General features: G+C 39.4%; 1 protein-coding gene across 2 annotated transcripts in view; it reads left to right on the top strand.

Moving 5' to 3' along the window:
- Positions 1–1,937: 1,937 nt before the first annotated feature.
- The window catches only part of WDR41 (WD repeat domain 41), a 40,567-nt gene continuing 23,989 nt past the window's right edge, over positions 1,938–18,515 (top strand). The window contains exons 1-6 of one of the 2 annotated variants that reach the window (XM_048849538.2): positions 1,938–2,195; positions 4,462–4,577; positions 12,376–12,424; positions 14,422–14,553; positions 14,908–14,970; positions 16,924–17,035. In XM_048849538.2, the coding sequence (XP_048705495.1) occupies positions 2,145–2,195; positions 4,462–4,577; positions 12,376–12,424; positions 14,422–14,553; positions 14,908–14,970; positions 16,924–17,035 (523 nt within the window). In that variant the 5' untranslated portion in view covers positions 1,938–2,144. The remainder of the gene's footprint in view (positions 2,196–4,461; positions 4,578–12,375; positions 12,425–14,421; positions 14,554–14,907; positions 14,971–16,923; positions 17,036–18,515) is intronic. The other variant, XM_048849539.2, reaches the window with a different exon arrangement.

Genomic DNA, 18,515 nt, shown 5'->3' on the forward strand with positions numbered 1-18,515 from the left:
TGTATCATAATCCTGTTCACTTACGTTAAATATTCCATAACACATTGCATTTGCTGAAGTAAGCAATGGCACAAGAAGGCAGGAAATTTGTCAAAATCAAGACACATTTGCTTTATGTCTTAGTACAAGCTAGGGAAGTACCTTCACGGACCGGTACCTGGAATGCTAGTACATAAGGAACAGAATAGAAAGTTAGGGAACTGTGGGAAACTGATGGGTTGGATTTTAGTGATGGGTAAAAAAATGTGTAACTTGTAAAATCATATAAATAATATCAACTGTAATATGTAACTTGGGGAGCATACCTTCTGCATAACACTGCAGCACGGGACTGCTCTTAGGACACTGGTATCGTACAGAACCTTTTTCCTGTACCATATTAATAAACCTGACTGACAATGAGTATATTTCATAATGAAATAATGAACCAAAGTGTGGTCAAGCAATTGACTATATAATTTATTAACAAACCATGTGTATCAAGACACCTGTAGGGTCTGATCCTGTGCAAACACTCACATAATTTATGAAATTAGTTCCAATGATTATTTTGCAGGAATGACCCACTGAAATTGGAGCATCAGTTTGGAATAACAAGCCATTTTTCTTTAAATACTGAGTTCACATTATGGTTGAGGTCAATGGCTTAAGATTGGTAAAAACTCACCAAAGTTATGGAACTATACATAAAGTTGACACTCTACCAACTGGCACATACATAATTATGAGAATAAAATACAGTTATGTAACATTTAAAGATCAGGTGCCATCCTTCATTTTGAACTCCTTCAGGCTTCACCAATACTTGTTAATTTTATTTTTACAAGGCATAATGCCTCATTTCAGACCCAAATACGCTTTCCTCCAGTGCATAAATTGGTTACCATTAAAAGGTCAGCATTTGATTACCATACTTTAGTATCAGAGATACCACAGTTATTCCTACTCTGGGATATGGGAAATTCGTGGTACCTCAAATAACATAGTAAATGTTGACAAAGTTTGATTATGTAAGTCAGGGCCAGAAGGAACAGTGAGCAACTTCAGAGAGATCATAACAAGCTAGATGAATGGGCAACACCATGGCACATTAAATTCTATGTTGATAAATGCAAAGTATGCACATTGGAGGAAAAAAATTAAATTACTCATACCCCTTACAGGTGCCTAAATGAATGGTAAAATTCAAGAAGGGGATCTGTTATGTCATTGTAGACAGTTCAGTGAAAACCTGTGCTCAATGCACACCGCAGTCAAGATGTTAGGATACGTAAGGAAAGGGGTCCGGTGAAACTTTAAAGACTAACAGATTTATCTGGGCATATGCTTTTGTGGGTAAAAAAACACTTCTTCAGATGCATGGAGTGAAAATTACAGATGCAGGCATTACATAATGACATGTGAAGAGACACTGGTTCTCCACTTGTGAGGTAACTCCCTTCTCTTCATGTGTCATAGTATAATGCCTGCATCTGTAATTTTCACTCCATGCAGCTGATGAAGTGGGTTTTTTACCCACGAAAGCTTATGCCCAAATAAATCTGTTACGTCTTTAAGGTGCCACTGGACTCCTTGCTGTTTTTGTGGATAGACTAACACGGCTACCGTGATACTTGACACCATACAATACACAAAATCCGCCTTTACATAAATCAATGGTGTGGCCTCATTTGGAAGAGTGTGTGCAGTATAATTCACACCGAGGATATTCCAGAAATAAAGGGGGGGGGGTTCAGAGAAGGTGATGAGAATGATCAAGGGCCCGAAAAAAGTCTTGTATGAAGAGATAGTGAAAAGATGTCGATTAGTTAGCTTGGAGAGGAGCCGAATAAGAGGGAACAATGGAGCAATGGGCTGATCAGTTGCTCGGCACTCTTAGCCCTTTGCCTGGCTCTGGAGCTAAGCACGGCAGACGCCACCGGAAGCCACGGAGCTTCGGCCGCGGTCCGATTTCGATTAATAAGGACTTTCCCCCAAGCTCGAGGTAGTGCCGCGGGGCGGCGCGCGGAAGCCACTTTGCTCCTGGACGCTGCCAACCCCACGTACGGGAGGCAGCGAGGGACAACATCGAAGTGTCAGGGCGCTGTTCGGGCGAGCTGCCCCTCCCCAGGCGCTGGTTTCACTCCGGCCCGATTGGACTCCCGATGCTGCGATGGCTGATGGGAGGCGGGCGGGAGCCGCAGGGACTCTCCGAGGTAAAGCAGCAGCAGCCGCCGCCCCGCCCCCGCCCCGGGAGGAGGGACCAGAGCGTGCGCGTGAATTGAAGACGGGTGGGATAGGGGGCGGGGCCAGGAGCAGGCAGGGCGGGGAGGGGGCGAAGGGCTGGAGGAGGGGCAGTTGGAAGGGAACTAGCCCTTAATGTTTTTCTCCACTCATGAAGGAGCCAAGTCTAAGAAACCCAGCAGAGCCCATGGGTATAGCCCAGTGGCTGTCAAACTTTCGTACTGGTGACCCCTTTCACGTAGCAAGCCTCTGAGTGCAGCTCCCCCCCATAAATTAAAAACACTTTCTAATATATGTTTAGCACCATTAAAATGTTGGAAGCAAAGCGGGGTTTGGGGTGGAGGCTGCCAGCTTGCAACCCCCTGAGGGGTCCTGCCCCCCAGTTTGAGAACCCCTGGTATAGCCAAACCTCACCGAGGCAGGTATCATAGAATCCTAGAATATCAGGGTTGGAAGGGACCTCAAGAGGTCATCTAGTCCAACCCCCTGCTCAAAGCAGGACCAAACCCAAGAAGCCCAGTAAAGCACCTTAGACTGTCAAGAAAACAATCTACTGCTTATTTTTGGCATCTCAATGAGATTTTAGGGATGGAGCTTGGAAATGGCCTAGTACTTGCACAGAAAACCTTCAAAGGGCAGAGACTTGATTTTAAAAAAATGAAAAATTGGGGATTGCAAAATGACAGCTTAAGATGGTTTAGTATGGTGTATTGCTCCATGTCCCTCCACCCCAATCTGAGCCCTGATTGGATGTTATTCAGTGATTGTGTTGCAGTTTTAATACTAACCATGGCCATAAGGAAGGGTGAGACAACGTCTCGAGTCTCAGGTCTGTAGAAATCTTAAATCTGTGGTCCAATGGATAGAGGACTGGATTGGGAGACCTGGGCTCTATTCCTGGTGCTGCCAAGTGACCTCGGGCAAGTCATGTGATTGGTCTGTGACAAAGATAGCTATCTAGCGAAGCTACACAGTCTGTCTAGTAGATGTTTTAGTGCTGCTGTAAAATAATAGGTCCTTTCTGAGTCTCAAAAGAACATTGAGACAGTCCTGAAGGTATGAAGATGTTGACATTTGCTCGTAAAATTAAGCTGTAACTGTGAGAGTACTCTGACACTGAGTTGCCACCGAGTTTCAAGGTATCTAGCAATGACACCTGATAAAACAAGAATTGTACACTACTGAGTTGTTCCAAAAATGGTGGAAGCTTTAAGCACAAGAATGGCCATACTGAAGCAAGCCAATGGCTCTCAGTAGCTTATACTAGGAAAAGTTAGAGAACTGCCATCAACATCGTGCATCTAGTAATGCAATAGTATGCTATGGAGGAAGTGTCTTGCTGACCCTGGCTGATGATCAGCTTATTTCATGAGCATAAGTGATAGCCCTTGTAATTACCCCAGCTGGCGTAACTGCAGATGCTATTCAATAGAAATTGAGCCTTTTTTGAATCTTACTAAACTATTGGCCGAAATGTCTTGCGATAAGGTCACAAGGGATAACCTGTATTGCATGTCTAAAAGCATTTCTTCTTGTTTGTTTTAAACTTGTCTGTCAATTTTTAAAATGAAACTGTTGGTAAGAGGGGACATCATATAGGGTTGACAGACCTCAGAAAAAAGGCAGTTTAATGAGAAATTTAAAGGTGTAGTTTATTGGGACAGGAAGAGGATTCCAGACACTTGGTAAAGCAACCCCCATCATTTCATTTATTTATACCTGCTCCTGTATTTTCACTCCATGCATCTGATGAAGTGGGTTCTAGCCCACGAAAGCTTATGCCCAAATAAATTTGTTAGTCTCTAAGATGCCACAAGGACTCCTCGCTGTTGTTGCTGATACAGACTAACACGGCTACCACTCTGAACTGGCTACCATAGCTGTTAACCAATTGCTTTCTTTAGTTATTCAAGATCATGTCTAAAACAATAAGGGACTGTTGCTTATTAGGTTTTTTTAAACCAGTTTAAATGTTGTACAGTAACTCAAAGTACATTCCATATTATAATCTACCTAATTTAAGTAAATAGGAGGGAATGCCTTGTTATAATTTCCATTAAGGGAACAGATAGTTATGTTAAATTCATGTTTGGGGATAAGTTTTATTTATATGAATGATCTATTTGTGAATGTATTTTATACACACACTATGGTAGATATGACTGAAAACAATTAAAAATGAATTATATACATACAAATTGAGGTATTCATGATTGATTTCTCTTGATGGATTTTTAGAAATCGTCCGTGCAGAGCTTAGGTGAAGAACAAATACAGAATCCCTATACTGAGCTCCTTGTACTGAAAGGTCATCATGATATAGTGAGATTTCTAGTACAAATAGATGATTGCAGGTAAGAGATTTTTTCAAATTATTGTATTACATCCAAAGGAATACATAAGTGGAAGTCCATGAAAATTAAGAAATATTTTGATAATTTTTCTGCCAGAAATTAAATATCAGGTAATTTAGATCTAAATTAATGCAAATATGTTCAGTAAAACATTACATTCAAAGCAAAAAGTCATTTCACTGAAATTTAAACATTCTCCTGCAACTTTTGCTTCTTGAGCATTCAGGTTTCTGGATCTACTCCTATAATTGCCACACAGATTATGTGGCTTGACCAAGGTCAAAGAGGAACTATCTGTGCCTCAGGTTCCTGTAAAATGGGGCTAATGCTTCCTTATTTTAGAGGGTGTTATGTGATCTGTAAAGCACACAGATCCTGGGATTGCCTTTCACATTATTGCTGCCCCTTTCTGTACCTTTTCCAATTCTCTAGTATCCTCTTTGTAATCAAATACTCCAAACGGTACACAGTACTTCAACATCTTTAAGATGTCCCACTGTCCATTCAAAATGGATTTATCTGAAAATGAATTATTTGCCTTTCCTTTGTTATCATACCCTCCCCGTCTCCTAGGCCCACAACCTCTTTCCTTCTCCAACTATATTGGTCTCTTTGGAAGTCTTCCATATTTCCTAATTTTAGTATTGCCTAAATCCATCTATTTCTCGCTTTACCCACTGTCGAAACTTAGGTTCATCGTTATTTAGTGTTGGTTACTGCAAGGATTACTTCCTTTCTAGCTTCTCACTGTTTCACCCCATCAGTCTATTCAAAATGCTGCTGCCAAAGTAGTCTTCCTCTCCCACTGCTCTGACCATTGTCATCTTTACCCAGCAAGCTGTCAGTGGTTTCCTTTTTCAGTACCTCATTCTAGCTCCACAAGGAGCTAAAAGCCCCTTTCAAAGTCCTACATAACCTCCTCATCCCTGGTCTCCTCTGATTTCTTCCTGCCTCTGTTCTCAACTCCCTCTGCATCTCCCAATCTTTTTTCCTCTTCTCATTCTCAGCTTCGTGCCTTCATTCATGTACTCCCCAATGCTTTCATTATCAGTCCAGTTCTAATTTACTTATAACCTCGTCTAACTGTTTGGGGTGAAGTCTAGGAAGAGAGTGTCGTCTCATGGTTAGACCAGTGGTTACAGACCAGAGAGGCATGCACACTGACTTGGCATGGTCATTCTGAAGGCAGTGTGGGTGAGTGAAAGATTTAGCACTGACATTTTGGAGACCTGGCTTTTATTCCCACCTTTGCCTGAAGTAATCTTGTACCATCTCTCAGTTAAATTTGTGCAATAGGGGAAATAATACTTGACTGCCTTTTAGGGTAGAGCTTTGAAGCTTTGTTCAATAATAAGGGTTGCAAAGTGCCTAGAAATCTAAAATAGCAAGCAGCAGAGGTGAGATTTCAACTCCTGGCCTTCTCTAAGCTCAGTGCACTTTCAAGGGTACAGGCACTTTGTTGGGGGAAGACTCTCTCCCCCCTAGTGTCTTCTGATCAGGCAGCTGCATTCATCCAAATGTGGAATTCCCACGATCTCTTATGCTTGCCGAAGTTTCACAGAATTGACAATTTTGAAAATATTTACAAAAGGGACAAAATTCTTTAGGTCTGCAGGATACGTGTTTAAATTAAGCATGTGTTAGAACTATTATAGATTGATTTTTCTAAGTAGCATTAAAATAGGCCACAAAGATTCAAATAAAACCGTAAGGTTCTTTTCTGCTGATTTGGGTAGTCATTACAGCAATTTCAGACTAGTTATTTTAATATTTCTTCACAGTACATATTTTCAGAATATGTACACTGAATAAATCTCATTAATCTTTGAAAATGTGGCTTTATAGTAGAAATGTTGGAGCATCCTGAGGCAGAGTAGAGGCATCTGCTGATGTTAACAAATCCTTTATTACTTCAGGAGAGGACTGTCTTCATTGTACTGTATCAAACACATTGCGGTACTAAACAAATAATGTAAAAAACAGATGGACTAGTAAGTTGGAGGACAGGATAAGTCAGATATGGATAAGAAATAAGTTACATTAGTATCTTATAGGTGTTTAATATTCTGAGTTTGAACTGTTCAGAATAGTTTGCGTCAATGGATAGTTATTTCATTTTTTTTATTTAGCATGAACATAGTAGTTGTTAAACAGCGGAAAATTTTTCACCTGCTTTCCCCCCTTCCCCCAATAAAATTAGTATTGCTATTCAGTTTCTGAAATGTTTTTATTTAGTTTTTGAAGCTATCCCATTGTGTTTTTTTTTGTTAACTGTTGTAAGCCAGGCTTCACGCTTCAGGTCTTTAGATAATATCATCTTATTGAGAATTTTGCAGAAGGATTTTCTTGTTTTCTCAGTGGCTCGGCTAAAACCAGTGAGTGGAAAATTTTCTCAGATTGGTTTTTGAAGATACTAAATAAATCCTGTATCAACCTAACAGACAGCTGCTTTTTTCTTTGTTTCTTTCTTATTTTTTGAACATGAAGTGAGGGTCATATTGATTGGAAGATCACTAAAGAAGGGTAAGCCTCAGCAAGAGTCTTCCAAAAAATGGACTGATAAAATTGCATGTAATACCCTAGCATTTGACATATTAAACTAAACTGAGTTCATAACACATTTTAAGAATAGCTTTCTTTGTTGCTCATTTGACCATTCCTTGCTCCTCCAGGAAGCAGACAAGGTTATAGAGGATGGTGATCATGACTGGAAAAGAATCAGGTGACCCATGAAACTCCAGCTTGGTGAACAAAATGTATACTGTAGAACCAGCAATCCTACAGATATCTTTATATTTAAAAATAAATCCTTAAAAAAACAACAACACTGTACATCTTATATTTGATGAATTACACATGCCTTCTCCTTCAAAGGTCAGGTTTCTTTTCAGATCTTTGCTCAAGTGTCAGTGTCCCGTCATTTAATTGAAGGATAGGTTTCCACATTTAAAGTGTTCATGTCCAAAATGTGAGTGGCTGACTATTGTGTTTGGTTCTGGCCACCCCATCTCAAACAAGATATAGCAGAAATAGAAGGTACCCAAAAGTGGGAAACCAACATTAGTAGAGGCATGGAAAGACTTCCAAATGAGGGGAAATTGAAAAGATTGTCTGTTCACTTAAGACAGGAGATGAAGAGGGGACTTGATAGAGGTATATCAAATGATGGTAAGGAGAAGCTACATTAGGTCTACTTACTGACTGTCTAATACAAGAGCAAGAAAATGTTTAAGTTTGAAAGGCAACATAGACTTACCTTGTGGCAGGATATCATAATGGCTAAAAATGGATTAGGATTAAATAAAGATGATAGTTTTATGGATAATTAGAACATTCATATTATTGGGTAAAAGTTTAGAAGGGATAGAACTCCTCCATATTTAAAATATAAATCAACCACTAGTATATAAAATTAGAAAGAAACTTCCTCTATAGGCAGATTATTCCCTATTTGTCCATTATGGAGTTCCTTGTACTTTCCTCTGAAAATGGCCTGTACCAGATACAGGACACAAGAGTAGATGGTGAATTTTCTTGTGAAATTCGCAGGTGAGTCTACAGTCTGTACTCAGTCTAATTTAAAAAAAAAATAATGGAGTGCATATTGAAAGCCCCAAAATTTATAGCACTGGAGTTTTATCAGCACAATAGTTACAACACGTAAAGCACCAGTGCCGTATTTCCTAATGGTTAAGGAAGGAAGTAGAGTGGGCATGGGGCTCTCAACAGCAGGAAGCCATGGTTCAATTAAAATAAGCTTTAGCTCAAACTCCAGCCTTTGCATATCCCCTGGTGGGACACCTGTTTGTGCTGCAACTGGCAACTACTTTGAGGGGGATGGGAGCTGTACTAAGTCAGAACCATGATACAGGGCTCTGCCCTGTGGCATATGCCTCCTAATCTTCCAGTGAGGTAAAGAGGGAATTCACCCCCTGTGAAAAGGTGGTTTCGGCACTAGTTTGGGCTTTGCAGCATTGGGAATATCTGGTGCCTACTACTTTCGGATAAAATACATACTCACTAGCAAAATTAACAACAGTCATGTGTCCAGCCCTAGCAAGTCCTAAGCAAAATTAGTGCTGATGAATTTGCTGAGCCCCAAGTGGGGGCTCAAAGCACAAAGTTCAAAAGCCCCTTCCCCCCAAAAAAACCCTCATCAGACCCAATACATCTAGATAAAAAAAATAAGTTTAGCTTAAATATCCAGTGGTACCTCCTGCTATATAGGGAGGGGAAGTTTGTATTGCTTTGTGTTTTAAATAATTAGCCACGTAAGTGCTAAATTTTTTTGGAAACAGTGTTCTCCTGTATACTGCTTTTTGTTGGTTTGGATTGCAGACCTGCTCCTTTGGTGGTGTAAATCTGAAACCTGTTGTGTTCAAGGCATGGGGAAACGTCCCATAAACAACAATAAAATGTAAACAATACCCTTGACATCACTACTAATCCCAACGTCCCAGAAAAACGGATCACTCTTTTTGGCCTTTTGGACGAATATGACCCCACTTCAGTAAAATTTAAAAGGCTTGAACTTAAAGTAAATCTGAGCATGGATATGAGCAAGAACTGGCGGTGTTATGGTTTGGGTTGCAAATAGTCTATGCTAGTCTAGCATAGTCACCTATGCTGGTGACTAAGGAATCCTTACCACTTCAGTGGCAATACCACCATCCTCATGTATACACAAGGGAATAGTGGGGGGGGAGTGGATTTGTTCATGGGGGGGAAATTGGAAACTACCGAGGTGCATACGGTTCTCGCTGGGTGGGAACTGACAGGCTGTTATGTAATTGTAGTAAGCCCAAATGTGTTCATTTATGGACTGACGTGCCCAAGTGGGCAGCACCAGGGGAAAAGCAAATAAATTTTAAGCTAAAAGAATTCCTTACACCCCAAACAGTGGGCAAAAAAGTCTGGGGGAGGCAAGGTTACAAACAATAGCACCAGAAGGGGACTGGGAGATTTTGCCCTGCACTTCAAAGGCATTCAAAAAATTTAGGAAAAATACAATATTTAATAATTTAATAATTAAATGCCTTAATAAAATGGTTAATATACAGCCCAATATAACAAAAATGGCTTCTCCAAAACCCCCATAAAATAAATGGCCTAAAAGTATGCATTTTAAAGCCCTCCTTTACCAATTTAGTCAGGACATATATAATTCAAACCAATATTAAAAAAAGGAATTGGTAATTAAACTGAACCACACCCTAAAAAGTAATTATAAATCTCACATTAGCAGACATTTTGGTCCTAAAACCCCACTGCAAAAAGTTTGTTCAGTCATTATAAGGGGATTATTCCTCTGATAATTACAACCAGGATACAAATCAGGGTCCTCCTCTGACACATTCCCTCCCCCAAGCTACGGCTTCCTTTAATCACAGCCTCTATTGCCTTCTGCTCTCCCAACATGGCTCTGAGAGCACAACTTTGTCTCTTACATTCCCTGTGATCTGCCTGGGTCTTATCCTGGGATTCCTTCAGTAAGGCTCTAACTTTGCTTCTATTAGTTTGCTTTTGCAACTCAGATACTTCCTGTTCCAACTTCTTTCTCTTGGTCACATACTTGCTTGTGCAGTGTCACTGTTTGTGTTGTCTGAATCAGGGTGGTAGCCCAAAGGGTGTCTGATTCTGCATTTAGGCTATTTCCTTTTCTTGTGCGTGGACTCTGTACTTATCTAAGTCCTTTATTCTTGCCTTTAACTGATCTATTTTATTTATTATTGAAACCATTTTCTTAGAGCTGCAGGAATGCCCCAGCGTGAGTGAAGGTTCCAGGGTCCATTACCATATTTTTGTACAAAATTTGTCAAAAGCTGTTATCTAACTTTTTTTAAAATTTTTTGGGTTTTTTTTTACATTTTCTTACTTGACCAGGCTACCAGCCTGAGCCCCAGAAATGGAATGTATCCGTAAATCAACTTGCGGATTACAATATGGAAATTTACAGGTTGCAACCCTGCTCTACTGTCTCCTCCCTATTGCACAACAAACTGTACTGACTGTCCCCTCCTTTCCACCACTGTTACCCAGGGTTTTCTGAATCCAAAACAGTGGTAACTTAACTTATTCCTGACACTGCTAAGTTAATGGGGACACAGCTCTTCCTTTTGATAAAGGATTGATACAAACCAGTGTGCTTTTACCTAAAACTACTTTATTAGGTTTTAAGCGCCCACATATATGCACTATAGCAATAAGTTCAGAGCACCCCAAGCATAGTTAACCATCTCAGACTTTGGGTTTGAGTGATTACCAGCCAGGCTTCCAGGGGGCCTTCTTCCATACAGCTGTTCAGGCAAGGAGGTGACACCTCTTTGCCTGAAGAAAAGCTCCCTCAGACTGCTCAGTGGTGTTTATTTTTACATAATTTTTATAGCTACATTTTATAAAAGAGAATTTATAATAAGCCTTACTGGGTTACCAATTTTTTAAGTTTTAACAAATTGGTTATTTATTATTAGCAAAGGATTTTTAATATTTTTAGTCATGATAAAAAACTTGTTAGCAACCTTGGTTCTAAATACCCCTATTTTTTATGGTTTGTTAATTTTTTAAATTTTGATTAGCAAAGCTGCAACTGCAGCAATTTGGCCTTGCCTATGAAAGCCCTGACCATTATTCCTAGCTATGTGGTGTTCTGCTTTTAACAAATGGTGGCTAAATGCACCCAAAATGACTGTGGTTTTAGTATGATCAAGTTCTGGGGTTATAATTCCTTTCCCCCCTTCTCCATCTCTCACCACTATCACCTTTTAGGTTTTTTTACTCTTTTTGAGAGGACTTCAAGTTCTAGTGTAAAAACACTACACAAACATTTGTTCAAGGACACATTTGTTGCTTAGTTGTGTTTAATCCTGGGCTGTGGCCTAGAACAACTAAAAGTTAAAATGTAGCTGTATCCCCAGTCAAGAGTCAGATGCAGATGTCTTCAGATCATATCATTTCAGTTTTCAGTTGCCGGAGAATGGCCACTTTCCTTAAACAGGGTGCATCGATACTAGGAAAACTCACTCTCTCTAGCAATAGTGCAGCTCCCTGACAGTAAACTGCTAGTGTAGACAGGGCTTAGGCATGTTTACTGAGGTGCTCTCTCGGTAAGGAAACAGGTCAAATTTATTTGGATTTAGGTAAAACAGAACCAAAACTCAGTTGCTTTTTCCTAGTGTAGATGCAGGATACGACCTTTAGCTGGGTTTCAGCAGGTGTTATGCATAGCAGCATACATACAATCCCCTTGTGAGTTCTTTTGTAAAGTCAGTTTAAAAAAAGAAGTTGTAATATTCCTGTATGCCTGGCCTGACTTTAATCCTCATGCTGTGTAACTTGTTATGTAGTGCTCTCTAAATTACTTGGCTAGATAAGAAGGCTAATAGACTAGGATTTGGCTTTATTGGATATGACCTCCCCCCTCTCCTCCACCATCCCCAATATAAACCTAAGCAGTAAGAAGACTGGATTCTGTAGTACAGGCTACTATTGGGAATAGTGACAAAATGCTTAGAACACATTAAATAATATTCTCAACAATGAGAATATTAAAGCATGTAATGTGAGAAAGTTTTCACTTTTGTTTATTAAGCAAGTCAATGATTTTGGTTTCTATGCAGTATTTGGAGCTTAAAAGGTACCTTTTTATGCATCAGATTACGAGTAAAACTGAAGTGTGATTTCTTTCCTTATAAATGAAATAATTTGCTCTGTTTAAGTAGTGATTATTGGTGCATAGCATCATACTGGAAATCTATTTATCATTTTCTTTACCGGTTTTGTTTTCTTTGTTCTTTATCAGATTTGCATCTGCAGGAGATGATGGAATTGTATTTCTGTGGAATGCTCAGGTTAGTTTAGTTTTTGAATGGGGTTTGTTCTGTAATAAGGATGTGGACAGGAGTGGGAATGTGGGGAGCTGATTTTGCTCTTGAACTGATCTAAATCAAAAATCAGTCCATTGAAGTTTAGTTGAGCTGTGTCTAGCATAATGTAAAATTAGTGCAAGGGCAGAATCAGTCCAAGAGACAGTCCAAGCACAGTACAAATAAGTTGAGTTTTATAGACATGTCTGATAGAACAAAAATAAAAACCAATTCAAGGATGTTTCAGCTTCAGGGAAGTAGGATGTGAAACTGAGTGTCTGAAAAGAGAATTAAAAATGTGTGTGAAAATATTCAGTGCAAGATGAAGTATTGGAAGCACAAGTTAAAATGTTTTCAGTAGCTGCTAAGATGTTGATTGCTGAACCTCTCAATATCAGACAACATGGTGAGGTCCCAGTTCTGCAAAGACTTATGCACAGTGTTTAATTTGTAATTTGTAATGAATTAATGGGCTCAAGCAATTTTTTTTTTAATTTTCATAACTGACACTGCCAGCCCAGAGGTGCCAGGTTATTATGAACTACCAAGCCTAGCGGTGCCAGGGCTGAGTCCTGGAAGTCTTGGCACAAGTTAAGCACTACTTATGCATGAGTGTAACTTTTTGCAGTCTGCCTACTCCCATTAATTAAAATGGGGCTACTCATAGTGTAAAGTTAAGCACATGTGCAAATCTTTGCAGCCTAATACAAGAACTGACTTCAGTGTCACTTCCATGGAGTTAATAAGAAGGAAAGAGCTCTTAGTTGCTTGCCATGATACTGGTCTCACTCCAGCTTTTAAAAGTATTTTGTTGAACGTAACACTTGTCACAGGAATATTGCATTTTAGAGGTGATACTTCCAATAATAAACATGCTGTTTTCTCCCTATACAATCTTATAAAAAAAAAAAGAGAAGGTAAGTATCTTGTAGGTTACCTGTTAGAATTGTTTTAGAGGAGGATGCCTTGTAAGTAATTTAGATATTTACTAGGCTGAAAGGCAGATCAGTGAACGGTCTAAAGTCTGAATGTTAAGCTTCAAGTGAGGCAGAGAGAAATCTCGGAGACTAAACTTTTTATGAAGACCTTTTGAAAAAAGTTATACATAACATTTACAATAGTGTAACTTAAAATAGGAACAGGGGAACTTGTAACTTTCCTTCCTTCTTTTCTGAAGAGTTTCAGTTAAGCATAATATTTCTTATGGAAGACATTTCATAACCCTCTAATATGAAACAGAAAATTGTGTGTGAGAGAATCAGTATTCGAGATATGTATGTGAAAATGCACACATCATTTACGGATGTAAAAATTTGTGGGTGGCCAACCGTAGAGTTCTATTTTTCGACTTCTACACACTTACATGCTTGAAATGACTTGTATTTAATAAAAAACCAAAATATGATATTGTTAGTCCACAAGTGTACAATTTCAACTGTCTGCATCCCTAATTAACTTTCATGCTAGGTAGTAAAGCTAAAACGGTCTCATGTTATGGGTGTAGACAATAGATACAATACTGAGTTTCATACAGTAAATGTTAAGTCAGATACTCTTATTGATAAAGGTAGTTTCAAGTAAGTCAAATGGTTTTATTTTTTAAAATAACCCTTCAGATTTTGTTTTGCCAGCAAATGAGAAATAAAGTGATGTCAATAGAGTATAAATGAAGTAAATTGGCTAATATTTAAGCTAAAAATGAAACCATTAAAATACATAAGTTAAATTCTGAAATATTCATCTAAAAAACTGGTGTTAAGTGGTTTCCAGTTATTGAATGTATAGATCTTTCATAGTATCCCCCTATATTCATAGTAACAGGTTTATTTAGGTATAATAAATCTTGGTAACATTTTCAATAGCACCTAAATGACAGACTCCTAAAGTCCCCATTTTCAGAAGTCACTTAGGCACCTAGGTCTCACTGGAATTGAGTGGATTTTGAAAATGTTACCCTTAATGTGCTGTATTTTTTTTTCCAGACTGGAGAAAAGTTATTTGAGCTACATGGACACACGCACAAAATTACAGCTATTGCAGCATTTCCTTCATCTGGTGCTTATGAAGAAAAAAATCATTTGCTCTTAACAGCATCTGCTGATAGGACAGTTATTGTATCCTTAAATCTTAGGAAGATTCAACTGATTTTAAAGGGAACAATGAGCCAGGCAGCAGAGTGGGTGGCAATTGTTTATATTTTAGTAGGACCCAAAGGCCTTTGTCAAGGCTGGGGCTTGGTTGTGCTAGCCTCTGTTCAAATACACAGTAGACATGGTCCCTATCACAAAAACAATGCATATGTAACAAACAAGTGTTTGAAATGACACTAAGTGTCCAAGTTTTGAAGATGTTAGTATTTAGAAAACCCATGTGTCTCTACATTTTTATTTCTCAAACTCTGTCATCTAATTATAAACTAAACATAGAAACGTTATGACCTTTTGTGTTTCCTTAATAAATGAATTCAGGAATGGGATTGCAATAGTGGCAGGCAAGTTCAGAAAGTGTCATGCTTCCATTCCACTGTAAAGGTAAAGAAAAGTCCAAGTGTGTGTGTATAAATAAAAAATACGTATAAATATATATAAATAAATAAAAATACACCTGTAGTGAAAGCTAGTGTGAGATATGTGAAGACAGAATATTTTAAAATGAATAACCTACCTTTTAGTTAGCTAAGACCACTTACTTCAAAGGTAGAGAAGCGACTGAGATCTAGGTACTGACAAAGGTTTTAATAAAAGGAAGTAACTGGGAGCAACCATTTTATTTATTCCATTATAAAAGATTGTCACTTTTTTGGGGACTCTCTAACACCATTGGTTGCACCAGATCTTTCAAATGGGACAGGGATAAAGCTTTGGGGCTGTTCAAATTTGGTTCAGTTATAAACGGTTTACAATTGCCATTTCCCTTTTCCGACTTGTGTTCCTCAGGAAAATTGTGTACATGTTCAGTTGTTTGGCATGCAGTCATTATGCTAGACACAGCTCAGCTAAACTTCAGTGGGCTGGTTCTTGATTTAGATCAGTTCAAGAGCAAAATCAGCTCCCCACATTCCCACTCCTATCCACATCCATATTCCAGAACATACCCCATTCAAAAACTAAACTAACCTGAGCATTCCACACAAATACAATTCAATCATCTCCTGCAGATGGAAATCTGGTAAAGAACAAAGAAAACAAAACTTATAAAGAAAATGATAAATAGATTTCTGGTAAGATGCTATGCACCAATAATCACCACTTATAAATGAAATAATTTGCTCTGTTTAAGGAGAGAAATCACACCTCGGTTTTACTAATAATCTTAAGCTCTGAATACTGCATAGAAATCAAAATAATTGACTTTCTTAATAAACAAAAGTGAAAACTCTCTCACATTACATGCTTTAAGAGATTCCTGAGGTAGAGTGTAAAGGTCACTTTGTCCCCAGGAGATTATGCTCCACAGCCACCAGGAGTGGATACTTCCAGTGCTCCATGATGACTTTGAGATCCAAATGAGGTGCTTCAGCCAACCATGCGATTATAGATGTATTGTAGTTGGGTAGCCGGGGAGGGGAAGAGCCAAAAATGACAGCCCTAGAAAATCTTCCCAGCCATATGGAGTGGCAAGCTGCATTATTAGTTATATTGAGGGCCCTACCAAATTCATAGCCGTGAAACATGTGCCGTGAACTGCGAAGTCTGATCTTCCCTATGAAAGCTGGCTATTGTAGGGGAGGGGCCTCCTACCATGGCCTGGGTTCTAGCTGCTAGTCCCAGCTCAGGCTGGGGAGGGACGGTAGTGCCTCTTCCTGTGTAGGAGCTGCTCCCAGAGCTGGGTCAGACCCACCTCCAAGAACCTCCCCCGGCCTCAGGAAGCTCCATTGGTGCTGGCTGGGAGCTCAGCTCTGAAGGCTGTGCAGAAGTGAGGGTGGCTGTCAGCCCCCGACCTGAGTGGAGGTTGCCAGAAAAAAAACTTATGTACGTGAATCCACCCCCCATACCCTGTAACCCTCACTCTGTGGTGCTGGCTTTAGAGTTTGGTGCCCGGCCAGCAGCTGCTGCTCTCTGGCTTCCCAGCTCTGAAGGCAGCACCCATGCCAGCAGCAGCACAGAAGTAAGGGTGGCAATCCCATGACCCCCCTACAATTGCCTTGTAAACCCCTGGCCCAACAACCCCCTTTTGGGTCAGGAGCCTCAGGGCTACAACCCTGTGAAATTTCAGATGTAAACATCTGAAACTGTGAAATTGACTTCAGTGGCTTTCAGTACCTTCAGTGAGACCTTTGGATGATGAACCCCTCTGAAATCAGGCCCTACAGTCTTGTTAGTAAAAATAGTGATGTTTCACAAGTGATTTCTGTGTTCTGAAGGAAAGAGAGTTTAATGTATTTCATAGTACCTGCAGTTTTACCTAGCTAAAGCTGAATCATTTCACTGCAAAATTCCCCAAAGAACTTTTGTAAGGGCCATATATCTGATTTTGTTCTGCAGTGTTTGACAGTTCTTCAAAGACTGGATGTATGGTTATCTGGAGGGAGTGATCTATGTGTTTGGAACAGAAAATTAGATCTCTTGTGTAAGACCAGTCATCTCACCGATGCAGGTAAAAAATGGAAATGGCTCATTATAGCAGATAAAGTGTAAGTAAAATGGGTTTGTATAATAGTGCAAGATGAAACCTGGCAAATTCTCTTTAATTCTAAAGATAACATTATATATTAAAGCTGCCCTCAGTCTAGTTTTAAAAATGTCAACTTAATCATTTCAGAATTAAGGATACTTATAACCTGTGCTATAAGCATTTTAGAATGTCAAGTTTCAATAATTGTACATTAACTTTGACTTGCTGGACTAGATCCTCAACTGGTGACTTATACATTTCCCTTGCAGAGGGCCAGATCCACAGCCTAGTGATCTATACCTCTGTGAGGGAACTAGACTTTTTGTAAGTACATAGGTTCAAGGGTTTTAATTACAAGATTCAATCTTTTATATAAACAAAAGGAAATCTTGGAATAGGATTAGTAAATATAATCAGATATGAACTTAGAAACTCATACTGCTCTGAACTATTAGTAAATCAATGCATTAAAATACAGTATCATCTAAATATGTTTGTAAAAGCTTTAAAAAATGCAGCAATGTTCTTAAGGCATCTAGTATACTGGAATTTTTCAGTACACAGCTGGAGCCAAAATAGCTACATATACCTGTCATAAAATAGGAGACCAGAGATATTTTAGCCCTATATACACAGGAGGATTACACAGATACACAATTTAAACCTCCTACCTCCAAGTTTTGAGGCAAGCCACTCATTTCAGACCTAGTATTACTTCCAGCCCTCACAATCTGCTTGTATTTTACTATTTATTCCTGGAGTGGAGATGTTGGAGAACTTTGTGCAAGTTAAAGATAGTTGTACAGCATTTCAAACAGTTTGCTCTGAACCTCATTGTGTGTCTTTCACTCAGCATAAAGCTAGTTGTTCTTATTTATATTGCACTAGCACCTAAGAGAACTCCCTTCAGACTAGGAACTCATTGTCCTAGCTACAATTCAAATGGATAAGACGACGTAGAACCTACCCCAAAAAAGCTTGTGTGAAATCCTGGCCCCATTAAAGTCAGCGATTTCACCCGTACAGTCTTGGAGGACAAGAAGGATATGTGGCAAAGGGGATGCAATTAACTATGCACAATTTTAATGTGTATTACATACATTTTTATATACTTTATTTTTTTCATAAGAAATGTATGCCTGTACCCAGTTGCCCCTTGACCTCTTATGTAGATGGCACAAAAGAAGTGCTGTTTGTGGAGGGGTTTGGAGGAGGAGGAAGCAGTGGCCTGAGAGATCAGTTTAGGATGGGCATTCACACATAAGTGGCAGCATGGAAGAAGATGAGAAGCAGTGGGAGATAAGCTGTCAAGGCTGGAATCAGTGGCAGACCATAGCAGAGGGTGGGGGCATGAAAGTGGGGGCAAAGATTTTGAACTTGATGTGGTGGGACAGAGGAAGCCAGGGAAGGGATTCAGAGGGGGAGAGCTATGGCCGGGAAGATGATCATAGCAGGTGTGGGG

This window comes from Caretta caretta, chromosome 5 (assembly GCF_965140235.1).
Source record: "Caretta caretta isolate rCarCar2 chromosome 5, rCarCar1.hap1, whole genome shotgun sequence".
NCBI lineage: Eukaryota > Metazoa > Chordata > Testudines > Cheloniidae > Caretta > Caretta caretta.